Source organism: Sipha flava, unplaced genomic scaffold (assembly GCF_003268045.1).
Source record: "Sipha flava isolate LNK unplaced genomic scaffold, YSA_version1 196_pilon_pilon, whole genome shotgun sequence".
In the NCBI taxonomy this organism is placed as follows: Eukaryota; Metazoa; Arthropoda; class Insecta; order Hemiptera; family Aphididae; genus Sipha; species Sipha flava.
This window is the reverse complement of record NW_020272770.1, coordinates 156,198-176,148: the sequence shown is the minus strand read 5'-3', so window position 1 is coordinate 176,148 and position 19,951 is coordinate 156,198. Positions and strand designations below refer to the sequence as shown.

Genomic DNA, 19,951 nt, shown 5'->3' with positions numbered 1-19,951 from the left:
AAAAAAAATACTTAAAATAGTTTTAAAAATAAATTAAATTGAAAAAATTTTTTTTTATTTTAAATATAATTATATTTATAATTAATAATTATATAATTAATATAATATAATTCTTCTAACCTTAAGCATTACATTGGACTATAAGATATTTTCTTAAGTTGGAAAATTTAAATGACTGCCTGTTATCAGCCAAAATAATTTTATATTTAGAAAAGGAACGTTACACGTCTACGGAACTTATTGGCGCAAACTTAAAAAATCGTAGGTCACTACTACTAATATCTGCAGGCAATCCATCCATAGATTCATTTTTCCATTTAAAATGTTCGATATTTTTTGTAGTTAGTCTTAGCTTGTGCGGATTCTTCAAGTTTTGCAGAATGTATACGTTTTTTGTAGTTTTAATTATTTTAATGCATTCAATTAGTGCACCAATAAGACACCTTGAGTTCCAAGTCACGTGATATTTGAAGAAATAAATCATAATTTTTTTTTATAAAATTTAAGAATTTATTCCTTTATATGAATAATTGTCAAATATGTATTTATAAAATGAAAAATAGTCAAATGTGCACTTATAAATGAAAAATGGTCAAATATGCAAAATATGCAACTATAAATTTTAAATATAAACTTGTATTGCTATGAAACAAATTTATATATTACTTAGCTATGTATTTGATAATTATTTAAAAACCTGCAAGTTCCTAGAAGTCCCGAGCCCTAGTTATAACCAATATATTATATTTTGGAAGTGGTGAAAATGTAGAATGAGTGGTCAAAATGGTAAGACAAACTTCTCCTGTTTTTTCACAGTGTTAAATAATTATACACGAACAATGTGAATTTAGTTAAAATTTAACAATACGAGTTATTTTAATATTTTTGAAATTCAAATGTCATACCATATAGAAAATTTTTTATATTTTTATTTAAAATTTCAATATAAATTTACAGAGGTATTACAGAACTGATTTGTGAAGATAAAAGTTATATAAAAAATTTAAATGGAAAAACTATTTCTATAGTTATATCAACATTTTTATTTTTTAGATACCCAGCGAAGTGAAATTTATTTCCATTAAAATGTTTCTACACTTGTACATCTTTTTCTCAATTTCAACTTTCAACAGATTTTATAATAATTATTTTAAGAAATCAAAATTTCTAACAAATATTTCAATACATAACCATTTAAGTTATACTCATCATTTCGTAGAGGAATATTTTAAGAAGTATTATTCATTTAATCATCAGACTTTCAAGATATTTTAATATTTTATCGAAATTGTATTAGAGCATTATAGAACTTAACAGATTAAAAGTTTTCCGGTTAAAAATGTATTAATTCATTTTAACGTTTATTATTTTTGACGGGGAAGGGCCTGATATTCATCTGCTTTATGTTTATTATTTTTAAAATATATTTGTTTTCAGTATGCCATTATGTTATCGTCCAATAATAATTTTATCTAATGTTTTTTACATAAACTAAATTTCCATCCAGTACTTTCCAGGTGGTTCTGTGGCCCGGAGCAATTTCCATAGATAGAAGAAAAATAGTGTAATATATATAGTTTTTTTTTTCTATTACTAACTATCTTCTTATGTTTAATGTTTAGTTTTTTTTTAATTTAAAAATTAATCATCAAGTGCATTAAAATGAAAATCCTTTCAACACTATAGGAGAATGATTCTATTATTATAGTATGAATGTAAAAATGACAAATTGCCTTAATTCTTGTGTCTTATGTACTATATTTTGTATATTACATATTTTTTTTTTTTTTTTAATACAAAATAATAGCGATGAAGTTCTTACGAAAATAGTTATTGTAACCATCATCATATCGAATTGAAAAAGCGTTTTTCAAATTCTTCTATGATTTGACAATAATACAAATAAATTAGGCAAGAAAAACAAATCTACTCCATGATAATAATAATAAAAAAAAAATGTTTTTGTTATAAACAATTTTGGTACCATTTTATTCGAAGATGTACATAAAATGGAATAAAAATATCATTCACTTGACTAGAATATTATGACAGTTTGTTCAATACGGTTAAAACAAACCAAAAAGAATAAAAAACGATAATATCGGTAGCAAAAAAATATGTCTTATATTTTTCTCTCTGATAATTATAAAAATTAAATTAATAATATTAAGAATAATAATTATAATAATATATTTAATAATAATAATATTAATAATATGAACAACAACAACGTTTAAGTAGATGTTTGTTCAAAGTATCGGTTGCATTCGATTTAAATCCAGTTCGAAACAGCTATCCCGACATTGGTCCGACTGCGGCGGTAGTAAGTTGATAACGGCCGCGTCAGGAGGAACTCTAGTGTTCGACAACGCTGAAGTAGTCGTGCCGTTACTGACGCAAGACGCCGACCTGCCGTTGTTTACCGGTATCCAAGGCATCAGTTCCTTCGGGTCCAGTTTATCACTGCGGTTTGAAACGTTTAATTAGTGTTTTATTACGTTGTTTTATTATTATTATTTTTTGTTTCTTGTATTCGGAACAACATTACGGTGCAAAGACGTATTTAAGATTTTTCCTGGGGGGAAACATATATACCAACTATAATTACTCCAACAACAGCATATAAATGTTTAAAACTATAACACCGCAGTTCAATCGCGATGAATAAACCGTAAACTTATAAACTATTTAATTCTATCGTATTTTTAAGAATATTAAACGTGCGTTTACGGAAAAAATTGATTGTAGAAAAAAGAATAAGCTCAATGAGAAGGGGGGATCCACATATGTATGCGGTCTATTCTCGATGACTCGAATATTGATAGCAGGGAATTCTTGAAATCTCGAATAAATAAAATTAATCTTCAAGTAACAATAGCACTCACCATTTAAATAACATTGTTAACTCGAAAATTAATCGGACAAGTCTTTGATATCTCGAATTTTCTCATCCGAATTTAGTATTAAAAATATGTGATCACCGCAATTATTTTTCGCTTTTAACTTTTTGTAAGACTCGACTATTGTGCCTAGTGAACTATTAGCAATCAACAATTGTTAACTCCATACAATAGATTTCAGTTTTAGCTCTTTGCCGTCTGTTTGTTTAATCATGTATCGTGTGAGTATGACAGCGTTAACGTAGTGGTTCACTGGTTAATAAAATGAATAACATTATCACCCGTTTAAAAATAAATTTGCTTAAAGTTATTGAAAAAGACAAAAAACAAAAAAATGTATCACAATAAAAAATAAATATGTGATTTTAAAAATTTTAAATTAATACTCGTCAACTCGTACAAAACTCTGATATAGATACTTTAAAAAAACTTATAATACATAACATATAAATTACTTTATAAACATACTTTTTTATTTGTCTTTTGACTTCCAAGTTATCAAGAGTTTACTACATACATTATTAATAATGTGAGCGAATAGAATGTCTAGAATTTAATTATAAAGATATTATTACGTAGTAGCATATTTAATATTTTCTACGAAGCACTTAATATTGAATAATTCAATTGATCTAATGTAGTTAGATCCTTATTGAAGGTTTTAAATTTACGTTATTGGTCTATCGTTGGAGCTATTACAGTTATTATACCAAGAATATTCTCGAGTGCAGTTTATAAATTAATTACTGTGATTAGTTTGTGGTTAGAATATTTTATAAATGTATGATTTATTCTTTGATTGTGGTGTGTTCAAAATACCTGACGTGTTTTAGAAACTAATTGAACCATTGAGGCTTAAACCTTTTTTTTTAATATCATTAAAATACTATGTTTTATTCTATGATAATACTTGTTACAGATGTATTTAAAACCAATGAAATATTGCATCTACATAAAAATAAAATAATCCTTGAATTCATGTGGATTATTAAAATATAATCTGTCATTTCTGATGGCAATTTAACGCATTATATAGAATATAAATTAAAAATATTCAGTAGTAAATTTTTAAAAAAAAATCTTTGCACTCATTGGATACCCAGTAACTTTATTTTTTCCTTCTCGATTAATTTAAAATTTAGTTTCAAATTTACTTGCATTATGTTGAAATACACAATTTCATATATTGTAATCAATGTTTTGGTTTTTAACAGTGATTAAAACGGATAAAAAATAATAATATAAATGTAAATGTTTTTTTTTTTTGCTTACTACATATTGCAATTTTATATGATTTGTCGAGTTGTTACTTAGAAATGAAAACAAGAAAATGCTAAAAGCCTATAAAAAAATTATTCGAGACATATGATGACTTCTAGCATAGGCTACAAATAAAATATAATATAATAAAATAATAGAATAAAACAAAAATTTGTAAAATTTTAATAATCGTAAATAAATATATAAATAAATAAATAAATGCTTAACCTGGAGTATTATTATATTTGTAATATACGACAGATTACGTATTAAAAATTCGTCATCAGGTATATACAAAGTCAATAAATTTATGACTCTAATATCGTTTGTATTTTACAAGTATAATGTTACTCCAGACTAATTATTTATTTAATTTTATATATGATATAATTATTTATATATATGAGATTTACGTAGAGTTGTTGAATATACCGTAAAATATTGTTTTTTTTGACCGACGACCAAGTCCGACCATACTTTTTCCTCGAAGCAATAAATTTTCGCTTAGTGTGCCATCTGCTGATGTGATACTTCAACGTATTTTGAACTTCGTTGTTAAAAAAACAGTATAACAAAGAAACAGTGAAACCCTGTAGTGAATACATATTAATTAACTAATCATCTAGATCAAAGAAGAAAACATGTTAACCTATTAAATTTGAACGGTTTATTGTTCTTACTTGCGTGCTGATAATCACAACTTTGCTAAACTTGTAAATATTAACTAGGAGTCCGGTAGAACTAGGATTGATCATGTCCAAACAAAAAGTTATGCCCAACAGTGGAATCAAAACTAAAAGCGCTTTGGTAGCTTTTTTATAGTTATGCGTTTCTGCCGTATTATTGGAACGTATTTTTGTTATGAGGACCTTGAGAATAAATCAGCATAATGTAAAATCAATCGACTAGATAACACCAGCTATAATATTTAATTTTTTCAGTCATTTTTGAAAAAAATACTTAATATAATTGATAAAAGACAGGGGAAATTTTCGATGTATAAATATAATAAATAATAAATATATTATATTATATAATATCGAATAACATCGACATGTGTAGCAAAATATTTCTTTTTCTTTAATATTTCTAATTGAGCATCAAAGATTTGCCGAACGGGTTGATTCGTAAAATGCAGTCTAATCTGAATTTAAAAATTCTTTAAAATAATTATAATTACTGGTTTGAAATTCGATTTGAATATAAATTTAAATTTTCTGAATAATATTATTTGTTTTAAAATGTACATTTGAAAATGTATACAAAATTATAATTTTAAAAAAATCATACATATTTAGAGTGATTATGGTGAAATATATAACTTCGTTTGAAAATAATACCAATAGCAAGTAGTTAACTCGAAAAACGCGAATAATATATATATACGAAAAAAATGATTGCAAAACGAAATCACTCGGCAAAAATACTTACCAACATTATTTTTACAAGGAACATAGAATTGATCAACAGAACGATGACGATCGGCGACTGATATATCCAATCGTCCACGTAGGAAGCCATCAATGGACAGTATCTCTCGTACGTTATTTGATTATACAGATCTAACTGGACACATCAATTAAGTATTACTTGTTACTTAGACTTAAACTTTTATTAGCGTATAACTAACTATGTGTTTAACACTTACGTCGCTTTTGGTGGGCACTAAAAGTTTCGTGACACACCAAGTCGATATGATGATCAGCGGTATTCCTGAAATAGAAACCAACGTCAATGAAATCGTACACATTATATTTAGATTTATTCGTATGCTGTATGATTAACGGTTATTGAGTTATAAATAATTGATAATGAACAATAGATCACAGTAAAGATGAAGATAGAAATAAAAATAAAAACGTTTAAAATATCATATCACAATCATCTCGTATATGGACGATAATTGTAAATTATTGTCCGTATGGTCTCATTGATCGTCGATGATAAATCATAATATGAGGTACGTAAGCTATAAGGTATATAAGGTACCTGTATACAGTGGTTAAAGTGGGAAAAATGTTGTGGGGGGACTGTATGCATCAAAAATTGAGGAACGTTCCCCTACCTAAATCTAAATCTTACCAAACTTTTTTAAGAAACCCATGAGGTCTAAGCCTCTTTTGTTACACCTATATGTTCATAAAAAATTTATTTTCATAGGGTGTAAAAACAAATTTCCCTCAAAGAAAAATAATTCTATACATATGCCTGCTCAGTAAAAATAAATTTAAATACATTATTACTGTAAAATATAAATACAAATAAATATAAATACTTTTTATATTATAACTACGTATTATTTCTTTTTTCCACTTGTTCAAATTAATCAAAAAAATAAATTTCATTTAATATTGTAATATTATAATAAGTATTGTATATTCAATATTGTATTTTAATGACCAATGCCATTAAGCGTTCACCCGGACTTTTGGCGACTTAAATTAAAGAGGACGCATAATCTTACCTTAAATAAGAAGGGGGACTCCGTCTCCCTCCGATCCCCACTTTAACCACTGCTTGTATACTGTGTAGACTTTTTTTCGTTGAGTTACTCTAAATACTCTTTACAATTAGTCTATACAATAACTAGAGTACTCTATCAATTGTCGTTCTATACTTTAACTAGATCAATTTAAGTAAACACTGGTGTGCATTATACATGTAGCTAAAACTCTGCAGCTAATATAGTTTTCATCGATTCGCCCAGTTAAATAGACCAAATAGAGCTCGTTCATTTGTTTGTATCGCTTACTTTACATGTAATATTTTTTACACAAATTTATTCTACAAATATACACGGGGCATAGACTTGTTTAGGTAGAATTGCTCCACAGGAAATACTAGAGCTGTGCATCTTGTTTGTTATACAGAAGTGAAAAAATTTGCCGCTCGCTTATGTAATACATACCATATATACTATCATAAGTAACGTAACCATCATAATGTAAAATTATTAACGGTTATTATTTATTTATTATCGATATCAATGTCTCAATCATAGTTTCTATTAATTTCGGAAAACAGATATGTTATCAGCTCATTGACATACACAGTTGAAAATTCAAATCGTAGTATTTTTTATGAAATGCACAACACATAATAATATATGTTTATAGAAATTAATTTTATTTATTACACGCTATTTTGTAAGCCAACGTGTGCTTGGACGCAATCGGGCATCTCAACGGTAGTCTGATTTCGAACGTCAATTTTTTTAATAACTTTAAGTTATCGTTAATTTTCCTGTAATGAAGTTTTCATACGATTTGGTAGCCAAAATTTGGTCCATCATGAAGCGGCCTCATCTTAAATTTTCAGAAGATATCTGGCCAAAGCCCGACCTCAGTATAGGGTTCGGCGCCATTGACGCAACGTGTGGTTGTGATACGTCACATGTACGAGCGAGCGAGTTTATTAGCCGGAGTATAACCGGACAAGTCACTCGATTGCGTGCGACTTTAATCACTGATGTGCAGCGAGTAAGTTCACCCAATGTAATCAAAGCTTTAGACACATATAGGAACTTAAAAAACCTTTCTTATAAATATTTTGTTTATACTGGACTTTTGTTAGTATTTTATAGGACGATAAAACTAAATTGTTGAGTTTAAATTACCTTTGTTTAAATGTTGTGCTTTTTAATGTTTATCTTTACTATTTATTTATGTTTAGTGTATTAAAATATATAAAATTGCGAGGTATTAATAAAATATTATCTTATTTATTATATTAGTTCGAGTTGTTGAATTTATAAAAATGACCATTTACTTCGATATAATTAAATAATTAAGCTGTTGGCTACATAAAAAAAATCTAGTTTCATTAGCGACCAACAAGATCAGTTAATAGTTAATTGATCGTAAACGCGCACGCTAATGTTTGATAAATCTTTATTAACAATTTTTCGTGAACTTTGTTCTTTGTACTTTCTGGAGAAAACCATACGCTCAAGTGACACACATTCTTCGTAGATTAGAAGTCTAAAGAAATCTGTAAAATGATCGGATTCGTTGAGTTTTTGGTTTTGATATTCGTAGCGTGCCGATGGACTTTGACGAACGCTGGCATCCAGATTATGATCCCGAACAGTTATAGGACTCCGTCGGAATACTTAGCATCGGTCGTCGGACGCGGTAAAGCTACGCTAATGACCGTACGTCCAAGAGCTATGTCACGGATTCAAATTGATACAAAGCAAGAATGGCTGGGAACATCGAATGGTGATGGTTTGAAATGTTTTACGTTAAAAATTTAACTTTTTCAACTATTTTTTTTTATCTTTTTTTTAAACCAAAACCATATAATCACCAAACAAACGAAAACCGTCTCGAAATGTCTTAACGTTTTCCGTGTATGTGCCTACAGGATCGGCGGAAACCAAAGACGGGCACACGGATGACAGGACCGCAGAATCTAGTCGGAAGCAATCTTCGTATACCGTTCATGCCACGCAGTCCACGACTGCCGATTTTGCGACGACGCGGCCATCACGCCGATTTATGTCTCCTGTGGCCCATGTAAACGACGAACATTTTCAAGACTTTCTCAACATTAACCTTTCGTTAGTCGAGTTGTTATTTATAACTTTATTGGTCACGTGGTTATCTATAGCGTCATTGGTCACGTGGATTACTATTGTATTCCATTAATGTGGCTGCATCCGAATTAGATCCTGAATTTAAAATTACTACACTAGTTGGGCCCCGAATTATTTAGGTACCACACTAATTCCTGAATATTTCCAGGTATGGTTAAAAATGTTTTTTTATAGTTTACATAAAGAGATATAAACATTTATAGTTTACATAGTTTTATAGTTAACTATAAAAAATTGGGACCCAACTAGTACACTACCTGCGATTAGCCCCTAGTACTCTAGACCCAATTCGGATGCACTGATCAATGTTAATCTTAAATGATAAATAATTGCTTCATTAATACTATTTTATAAATATATCATAATATTATAGAACACTTCCAGAATGTGTTTATATCCAGTGCAACGTTCGTTGCACGCGCTAAGTAAAAAAAAAAAAAGAAAAGTAGCGAACAACAGTGTATATTATATCGAACAACGTTCCCATTTAAACACATGTAAAATGGCTCATATTTTTTTTGCACTCGCATAACTATAAAACTACTGAATCAATTAACTTCTAGTTTGTGTCAAAACATTGAAAATACTACTGAGATGTGCCTTTTCTTAATTTCATGCAAAATTGGTTCAACAGAACGGAAGTTATGAGCATTAATGTTTAGAATTTTTACCAAAAAAAGATATTGATATGGTCTGTTTCGATTTACGCTGCATGGCGATAGCTGCGCGTTGTCGCGTTGTCTTGGTTATGCAAAGTATATGTTTGTAATTTGAACTACTCTTAAATCATTCGACGTATTTTAATAATTACAAAATGTCTTAAATCGTCAATAAAAAATGTGAAAAATGAAATTATTAAAATTGATGTGTGCAATAACATTGCGAGTAGTATGTTAAAATTTGGACATAATTTTGCTTGTCATACTAATAACTCAGCATGTAACTCAAATATGTTATTCCTTAGAAGTTTGGGTACTCACTTTCCAAGTGTTAGGAACATAACTCACATTATATACAAATTGCAGAGATCACTTCGGTTAATAAATTAAACCGACAATGCAATATATTCAGCGAATATGACAAAACTATTAAATATAAGAGATACGTTTGAAACGTCTGGAGCAGTTTACAATTTGGGGACTTTAATTCATTAAAATGTGAATGCTTTTATTTTAACTCACTTTCAATCGTTTTGTGAACACAATAATCGAGTTGTTGATACTGCTTTAAATGAATGTCAGTCATGTCTAAATATATGTATGTCTGTCTTGTCATAAACTATGTTATATGAGAGATGTTTATGAAATAACGAATTTGACTAAGCCTATAAAAAATAATGAAAAATAGGACGACATTATTAGGTTAATTGAGATTAATAATGTTCCTAGGGATTTCATTTGTAAATTTTGTTTGAATAAATTTCGTTCCAACTTGACCGTCTCTACTTGTATTTTAAACAATTTATTCATTCCTGAACCACCTGAAATTATATCTATGTTAAATGAATATGAAAGAAAATTCATACAGCAGGCAAAGGCTTTTCAAATTGTAGTCAAAATGGACACTATATCTGGCTGACAACAGCCCAACATTTCCATATTACAAAAAGCTGTTGGTACTGTTTTCCATTTACCTCTTCCATTAGAAGAAACACTAAACATATTGCCTAAACCTGATTAAGTTCATAATATGAATGACTTATTTATAATAGTACGTAGTTTGCCTACAAAAAAAAAAATATATATATATATAGGAAACATTAGTTATAAGAATAAGAAAAAATCGTCGAGTTTTTCTCACTAATAGTACGACTGAGAATATTAAATATTGATTTAATATAAACTGACGATAATATTGTTGGCGAGTTCGCGAGTAAATATTAATCAATTTATCGGCGAAAATGTTTGAATGTTCGACCGTTCGACGAAAATAAATATATGATTATTTTCAACCCACATTATACAATATACGTATATACTAATTGACAGACGGTCGTAATCGTAATGACATTATTTGGGTTTATTATTATGACCATAAATGGATTATTTGAGTAAACACATAAATACCCATCATATTATTTTTCAATTTATTTTGCTGTGAACATCTGAACACTTTGGTCGTTCTCGCTTTTTGTAGTTTTGTATACTTACTGAAGACTGGCTGTTTCTCTGCAGCGTAGTTCGATTAATCACAAGTACAACTTTATTTCTTGGAGGTCTATTAGATTATTCGTAAGTATATATTATGATACTTTTGTAATCAACCTATATTGTATTGTACTTATTAGGTATGTATAAGTACTTGTAATTATTAAAATAAAATATATATTAAAAAAATAATAATGTATACAATATATATTTTTAATGCATATTTTTACGTAAGTACAAATGAGGGAGGGGTTCGGAATAATCCCCCCCAGGACAAAAAAAAATAGTGTCCAGTTTTGAAATTATTAGAATAATAGAATGAAAAATATAAACGTCACGAAAATAACACATAAAGTGTATATAAAATCTATTAGTCATCAATTCATAGGCGTATTTTAGGGGGGGACGAAGGAACGATCACCCTCCCTGAATTCGAATTTAAAGAATTGATTATATGTGAGATACACATTTCAGTTTTTTTTTAATGTGGATCATTTTATAACGAAATCAAATTACGCGTGGCTATGAATGCTGAATTGGGCTTTTTGTCGGGTCCATACTTAGTGAAAAGTCAAATAAAACAAAAGCGTAACTTGCTAAACACATGTGTTAAACAAGAACTACACAAAAGTCGATTCTAAGTGGATCCGGTATTAGATTAAAAAAAAAAAAAAAACCACAAATGTTAAGGATTCACCTAATTTAAATATTACCAAACATTTTACTTCAATTTTGAGCCTGAAATAAAGAAAAAATTTGATTCGCCTCCTCCCCTAGAAGTAAGTTTATATACGCCCCTGCATCCAGTGTTTATTTCAGACCTATCCCGGGGATGGGGGAATCGTAAATTTCTAAAGTGGTATGCCTTAGAAGTAAATGATTAAGGGAAGTAAAAGTATCGTTTTACGTTCAATTTATAGGTATTAGATAGATACCTACAAATACGTAGATTCTTAAAAATTTAACTTTAGTTCATTATATGTATACAATATTGAATTAAAGTGTAGAGTAATAATAATTCAACTATAATATCTTTGAACCATTTTTCACTCTCACACTTATTATTTATACATATTTTCATAATAAATTGATCCGGGACTTTACGGAGAGTATTGATTTGAAATGTAGAGATGCTGAGTACTCCAAAGTGCCCGCTCACTAACTTGCGCCTATAGAGATTTTTAGCATGAAATTCGAGCGGAGTAACAGCGGATATTATGCCGACAGGAGTTAGACACTCGCGTCGTGCCGGGGTGATTATTCGACGGAAATCGTTTATTTTTTTTTATTTATTTTTTTTTATATTTACGTCGTGCAAGATTTTACGCCGTACCGACGATAACGAACTTAAGGTATTTACAATTTGCCTGAAGTCCGTCAACGTTGTTTATAAATAACATTGTACCACGACCGGATTCGGAGGAAAGGGAAAACATGAAAAAAAAAAATAGAAGGTGATGAAAAGATGGTAAAATATGCACATAATGCACTGTACACATGTACTGCGTTCTAGCTCTCTCGTATCGTACATGATATCGATTTGCATAGTAAACACATACGGTCCGCATCCTTGAAGAACGATCTAATTTGAATATTGCTGTTGCTGTTGAATTTCATTACGTTACGCGGAACGTACGCGAACGTACAACCGCACAAACTTCGGCATTCCCTCCCTCTGCCCCGTATTTTTTTTCGACGTAAATTCTCGTTACGGGTTCGTAATTCTGTATTGGCCGTGCCACAATGTGCGACCCGTGCAAGGGTGATCCGACGACGATGATAAAGCATACAAGCAAAGATCGGTTTGTCGATTAGCTGACGAATATAATATCGACGGATACATCGATAAGCAGAGCTTATTCTAAAGATTTTCACCTACTGCCCGAACACACCGAAGAGTTTGTTTTGTGAAATTTATTTGGATTATATACTTACTTCCTCCTCAAATAAATTGTACATTGATATTTTAAAATTTCAACTACCTCGTGGTAAAATATTTAATAAAATACGGATCTTTTCCGTTATACGTATACCACTAATTAAATTTCATAGATTAATCAATCATTGGAGTAGCAAAAATTGCAAACTTACATTATTGTTACTTATTAAGTACTAGGATGGGTTGATGAATTACATAAATTTCAAATATTCAGTAGAAATTCAATCATTCTATAATAACAAAAATTATAAATTTGTAAAGTGCCCATATTCATAAAGTCAACTGCCCTTTTGGTTTTTCCTACTACCCAATTTGGGTTGTATTGCCCGTTAGAATAAGACCTGTTGATAGGTGTACATGGTAATGTTTGGCAACCAATCGACGATTGACAAATCGATGCTTTAGAAGTGTCGATCGGTCGATTGATAAACAGGTCGACGCATAGTTAGGCAAAATTTGTTGGTTTAATTAAACCAACGCGATAATCCCGATATTCTAGAATTAAAATGTAGTCAGTTTGGTCAGACGGTGTCATCTTTATCAAAGATTTAATTTTTTTTTCTTTTTTCTATGGTCGACGTATTTTATTTACCTATAACTTAACGATTAGCTATACTTTAAAAATAAATAAATCAACGGCAAAAAAAAATAAAAACATATACCACATGTGCAATCTACGACGAACTGAATATTATCAAATACCAAACTTGGCATTCGTCCTAAACTATAGAAGTTGATAAACAAGTTGACAAAACAGTTTCGTGTATGGTGAATAGTAGATAGTCGATTCGTTGATCAATTTGTACTTCGACAAATTGACAAACCGATCGTTATAAGTACGCTTAAACCTCGTATAGAGTACAATGTACTATTTATATTATAACGATACCGAATCGATGCGGATGTCGCACGAGAATATCGGTACAATATACTATGTCGTATCGAATTCACTTAGACGTGACGAAAGGGTGTATATATCTTTATTTGTTTTTCGTTCATCCCTAGCGCGTTGCAAACACAGAACATTAACTATAACCCTCGCGGTCGTTGTTAACGTATCAATATTTTTTATTATAGTCATCGCTTGTGCAAACGTGCAACTGAATTAAAAAAAAAAACCTCTACTGTAATTGTAAATATTGCGTCTCTACAACAGATGGGTATAGCGTTCGACGTCGAAGAATATGTGAACTTTAAAATAATAATTCAAATAAAAAAAATAAATAAAAAAAATCGAGTATTAAAATCATATCCCGTTTACAAATTTTCGATAATCATTACTTTGTATTTTGGGTGCTTGAAAATTGCTTCATTACATTTTAAATATGTATCACTTGCTTTTTACAGAAATATTGAATAACTATAAATAGCTTTTTAGAATGACATTCAAGATTAAATTAAAATAGTACTTCAAAATTACTTCATAATATCTGAACAGAATCAATAACTATAATTATAGGTACCTACTTTTGTGGTAGATGATAAAATAATCCATAAATTGCTTGTAAAATATAAATAAAAATCAGATTTTGATGCGATTATTAGTTAAAAAAAAAAAATACAGCAAAAAAATGAGAAAGGGCGGCTAAAAACGGAAGGTAAATATTCGAAATATTTTTAAAAAAAAAGTTAAAGATTTTCTGATGAAATGATACGTATTTAATTTGAGTAAAACACTTAAAACAGTGTATTTCAAATTTAATCGATTTGAATTTTTACAGTTTATTATTATCTTCGGTTAGATCAAAAGTATATTATGTGTTCTATTTTTTGTACGGTATTAATAAAAAAAATAAATTATTTTTCTCGTGAAATTATTATCAAACTGAGAATGACGATATTACTACGGGCTGGTATAATAAAATTTATTATAATACTTAGTAATATTTTTAAATTATAACTTAACCATATTCCTACTAAATATATACATTTTTCTATATACTTACAAATTATGCATTTAAATTATGTATATTATAGTTTATCATTAAATCTGATTTTGTGAAACGAGCCAATAAGCAATAACAACTACTACAAGTTCTCAGTGTGGTGAAAACTGTAAGGAATTATTATAAGAAAAATAGTATTTAAAAAAAATTTAAATTTAATGTTACGATTTTTATATTCTATTTTTTAAACCAGAATATATACTGATTTCATATTGGTGGTGTTTTTTTCTTATGAAATAACACTTTTTATGGTAGAAAAGTATCGTATCTGATTATGATCAGACTTTGTTAGATGACTATAGTTAGTATAGGTAAAGTTGGTATGTACTATATCTTAAATGTTTTTTGATCTTATTAAAATATACCTTGGCTCGAAGATGATAAACTTGTTGATTATATGGTTATAGTAAATATATTATTTATTACGAATATTCCCACTGATTAATGACAATGATCATACCATATGAGGTAGATAGTTCCAATTGTATCGTATTAAAGAACTTTGGGACCTTGGGAGTGTAATAATTAGGATAATAAATTAAAGAATAACACTTCGGTAAAACCATTTTTTTTTTTTTTAATTATCATAAAAGTCATAAACACAATATATTTTATGTAATATAATAATTAGGAAGAACTAATATTTTTTGTGCACAAATAATAATTAGTTTTTGTAAGAAAAGTACAAAATAAAAGGAAGCAGAGATCATGTTTCGTAAAAAAAATTTCCGTAATATTTATTTATTTTTTGAAAAAAATGTATAATCTTATCATACAATTAAGAAATTCCATAAAAATTATGCACCTAGTTACTCATAATCTATACCAAACTATATTCACATAATACATATTCTTAACATTTACAGTTTAATACATGTATTATTTTTCTTACTGAATCCCTGATCGAAATTATGTTCATTAAAAACGTTAAATAATTAGTTTTAAATATTTTTAAAGTAAACAACGTTTTTCCTAGTATTTACAGATTAAACAGGAACACTCTGACAATACATTTCTTTGGTGGAATATAATGAAACTTCAAACTTCAGTTATTTAAGTTGTAGAGCTTCTAAAATACGACAAATACCAATTTATTATCTCACGAATACATTAACGTATCGGAAATTGATTTTATTTACAAAACTTTTGCTTGAAAACTTCCACTTCTATTTATTATAAACCGCATTACCGAAATATGAAAGTAGTAATAAACTAAATTCAAGTTGTCCATATTATAGCTCAACGGTATTCTTAGAAGTCATTCACATACGATCAACGTAGTTATTACAACTCAGTAGCGTAAGTAATATAAACATCAAAGGCGAATATTTGAGAAATAGTGAGTATTGTTGAACATGGTGTTTCCCAATGGATAAATCTGGCGCTGAGATATAATATTACCTCAATGTTAACGACCACTCATAATTAAATATTACAGCGCATGCTATTAAGATCTATAAAAAAATGTATTTTTTTCTACATTCATATTAAATTACTTGTATTTCCCGACAACTCCTGTACAATTACCCGCACAGGTTTTTGTCGACGAACGAATTATCAGATAGATGTGTGATAATGTTATATGTCTTATGCGCAGTAGACAAACGCGTCATCACAAAATTATAATATCAGATGTGTTACACGAACGGTAATAAAACATAGTATTATGCTTCAGTGATTGATTGTTAGAAATACGTAGTGCCACTGCACGAATGCGTTTTATATCGAGTGCGACAGATGCATTAACTATGGACGAGAGTGATGCAAATCGCAGACATTACAAAAGTCAATCGTTTTTAACGATAAACCCTCACGGGACATTCAGTCAACTTACTTATCAACTGTAGTGCGTATAAAATATATTTCTTTGAATAAACATTTTTACAAAAACATCGTTTATAATAGTATACATTTGTCGCATTAAACAATTTGAGTATTCGTAGTTAAACATTACCAAACAACAATTTATTCAAAAAACACAACAAAGGTATCGTTTCTTTTCAAAGTCTCCTTTACTTTTGGGTATATTGACTTAATTTTCGAATTGTATGAATTGTGCATATGGTATAATATCTGCGACTATCCATAAATTGATATTATCAGCTGTTGTAGAGTTTCAATGTGAAAAAAAATTAATTACGTACCATGTCAATGTTCGGTTGTCGCCAAACAATTTCCGAACCGTATTTATAAAACTGAACGCTTTGAAAAACTTTAAATGTAATTAATAACTTGTAATACTTATTTTATGCTGTGTTTATGATTTATTTGTGTTGGAACGTATCTTGGCTGTTTCAAAAAGTACTCTTGGACGCATATAAGCTACTGATAATAATCTCGGACGCAAGTAGTATGCACCGACCCTTTCATATCCTTTTTCGTTAATTATTTACTTAAAAATTCTATCGAACGTTGATAAGAATTAAGGACGAATACCCATTATTAATACAAAGGGAAGGTGACTAAATCACTTCGTTTTTGTATGATATTAATTGTTATACTTAGGACGTATAATAATATTATATTCAATACTACAGTGAATCTATATTGATTAGCTTTAAAATTATAATCATCCAACATTTGTTTTGGGCTTTTTTCTTTTCAATAATTAATTTCAGAAATATGAAAAATTATACTTTTAACGCGAATTAAGTAAGATAATTAATTTAAAATCTATGTGAATAAAGTGAACAGTTCCAGCTAAATTATGTTCACGTTGTACTAAGGTTTGTAAACGTACGACCAAATGCAATTATGTGGAACCATTCGAGCGGTATAAGACACGAGATAGATTTTTCATAGATCTTATAGGAGAGTTAGTGTTGAATAGAGTAGCAATCACGGTTAACCGTTTCCCTCGATACATTTATAATATGCTAAATGTGGTGCATTGTATTTTAGTATGAATGGACGTATGACATTCAATCAAACTACCCGCTGGTGAAAGTCATTTAAACCCATTGTTGTTGCATCGCTTTAATCACTTAAATTAAGATGAGTGTAAGTAAGCAAACGCAAAAATTACGTTGAAATATCGAGTGGTTATATTCGAAGAAATACAAGAAGAAAAGAATAAGAAAAAGTGAATTCAAAATTCAATATCTATTAAGAAACAATTATTAAATTAATTTTAATACATTATACCAATTTATATTGTCGTTTATACAAGTGCAGAATGCATGCAAGTGGCAAAATTGATTAAATATTGAAGTGGTTTGTAAGAATAACTGTAGTAAATTTTATGTTATTAGTATATGTGATATATATGTATGTGAATGTATTGAGTATGGTGTATAACAATTTGGTGGACGCTTTTAACTACGACTAAACTGCATGAAACATATAAATACTTTAGAGTTCAAACCCATTAGTATTTAAACAATTAATGAAATATTCAATTTACTACTGTTAATATTATACAATTTTGTAGAACTTATAAATTTTGTTGTTCAGTAACCAGTAAAGTCAAACATATTATGTAGGTTTTATGTGAAAAATCATGTGAAATATTGTTCTTAAAATATAGGTATTTTTCAATACTATTATAGTATAACTATGGTTGTTATGGAATAAAAAAAAAGTATGAAAAATATACTATTAAAAACTACACCAAATAATGGCTTATGAAGTTTTACGAGTTCGTACGAAATACAGATTAGTATTTTGATTATTTCTCGAAACCATTGGTTTATTACTTTCAAGCAACAACACGCATTGTTATATTTGGTTATAAAGAGTTCTCACTGAAGAGATTTCTTGATTTAAAATGTAATTATACTGTTAGCTATAAAATTCTAGTAGTATATAAAATAAAAATATAACAGTTAAATTACTAATTACAAAATCTTATTCCAGTACATTTATCGAGTTTCCATTCCTATATAAATTAGTGTTTTTGTTTTATCTGGGAATCCTTTCTGATCCGATCGAGTATTTGCTAAGTGATTGTTTTGATGTTTTTAATATCCAAATGAACTTCAGTAGGCATGCAGATATTTAAGACGAAAATATGATTATCTATTGCAATTTACCAAAATATATATCATAATTTCTAATATCAAAATTGTAAATCCGAATAAATTTTTTAAAATCAAATGATTTAGAAAAAAAAAATACATTGAATTAAAAATATTTTTAGATATTATATAATGTTGATCACTTAAGATCTTTACTATTTACTAACCACATAAATATTTCATATGCTGTATAACTGTGAACAAAAATAATTTAATCAAAATTAAATGCCTGAAATAACTGTCTTATTATTTTTTTTTTTTTTATATTTTAATTTTGGAATTTTTTCGCGATTAACTATTGAAAATTAATTGTTTGGCTAATGTCACAACAGCTTGTAAAAACCAACGGTTATTTATTACGATTAATGAGTACAGAAAGCTGTAGAGATGTGTTAGACATAGCCCATAGTTTTTGGTATACTTTATTTGTGCATTGATAAAGGACCACAAAAGGTTAATTGCGCGGTAAATAGAATTATTTTCTGGATATCCACATAAAGTACACCGCAGAAAATGTTGGACGTCTACCAAATGTATATGGGTTACTTTAACGAAACATACGATGTCCAAAATAAGTACATGTGATGCTACGGAAAATTTACTACTTTTCTCTCTCTCTCTCTCTCTCTCTCTCAGATTTCTTCTCCTATATATTTGCACATGGAACACGCATTAGCAGGCACACTTCATTTAATAATCGCCGGTATTTGACTTCTACGTTCGAGCAGACCGAGTACCTTTCACTATAAATACTGAGCAATTGCGTTCGAAGTAATATTCTTGATAACAGTAAAAAACTACAAGCTATTAAACAATGGTCAGTAGTTCAGTCTTAGTACGAAAAACGACTACAGCCCACGACTCAGATTATTAAACAAATGACACAGAAAAGGCTAAATAGATAACACTGTCATGACGTGATATTTCGGCAATGTGTTCTTAAACGACCCATAGGATTTATTTGTAGTTCTTTAGTGTTTCCGGTATAAATCCAAATAATGTTGCTATTGTTTCAAACATCTAAATCATTTTACATTTCGTTTATTTTGTTTACCTTTACTACTGTGTTGAACAAACCTTAATTAAATGAACATCGAAAACTCTTGAATCAACTATTTGATTGTCATAAATCTGAATAGTTAATGG

At 28.8% G+C, this 19,951-nt stretch overlaps 2 protein-coding genes across 5 annotated transcripts in view; one reads left to right on the top strand and one right to left on the bottom strand.

The window, feature by feature from the left end:
- Positions 1-2,183: 2,183 nt before the first annotated feature.
- LOC112681749 (diuretic hormone receptor-like) overlaps positions 2,184-19,951 on the bottom strand; it is an 80,160-nt gene continuing 62,392 nt past the window's right edge. For all 3 annotated transcript variants that reach the window (XM_025552052.1, XM_025552053.1, XM_025552054.1), the window contains exons 8-12: positions 5,809-5,873; positions 5,592-5,726; positions 4,841-5,029; positions 4,593-4,750; positions 2,184-2,463 (exon numbers count right to left, since the gene is read on the bottom strand). In XM_025552052.1, the coding sequence (XP_025407837.1) occupies positions 2,250-2,463; positions 4,593-4,750; positions 4,841-5,029; positions 5,592-5,726; positions 5,809-5,873 (761 nt within the window). In that variant the 3' untranslated portion in view covers positions 2,184-2,249. The remainder of the gene's footprint in view (positions 2,464-4,592; positions 4,751-4,840; positions 5,030-5,591; positions 5,727-5,808; positions 5,874-19,951) is intronic.
- On the top strand, positions 7,936-8,926 carry LOC112681751. 2 transcript variants are annotated; one of them, XM_025552056.1, is made up of 2 exons: positions 7,936-8,380; positions 8,526-8,926. In XM_025552056.1, the coding sequence occupies exons 1-2, from the start codon at positions 8,158-8,160 to the stop codon at positions 8,807-8,809; spliced, it is 507 nt and encodes a 168-aa protein (XP_025407841.1). In that variant the 5' UTR covers positions 7,936-8,157; the 3' UTR covers positions 8,810-8,926. The 2 variants fall into 2 exon arrangements, with proteins under 2 accessions (XP_025407841.1, XP_025407840.1); XM_025552055.1 differs by having other exon boundaries at positions 7,936-8,386.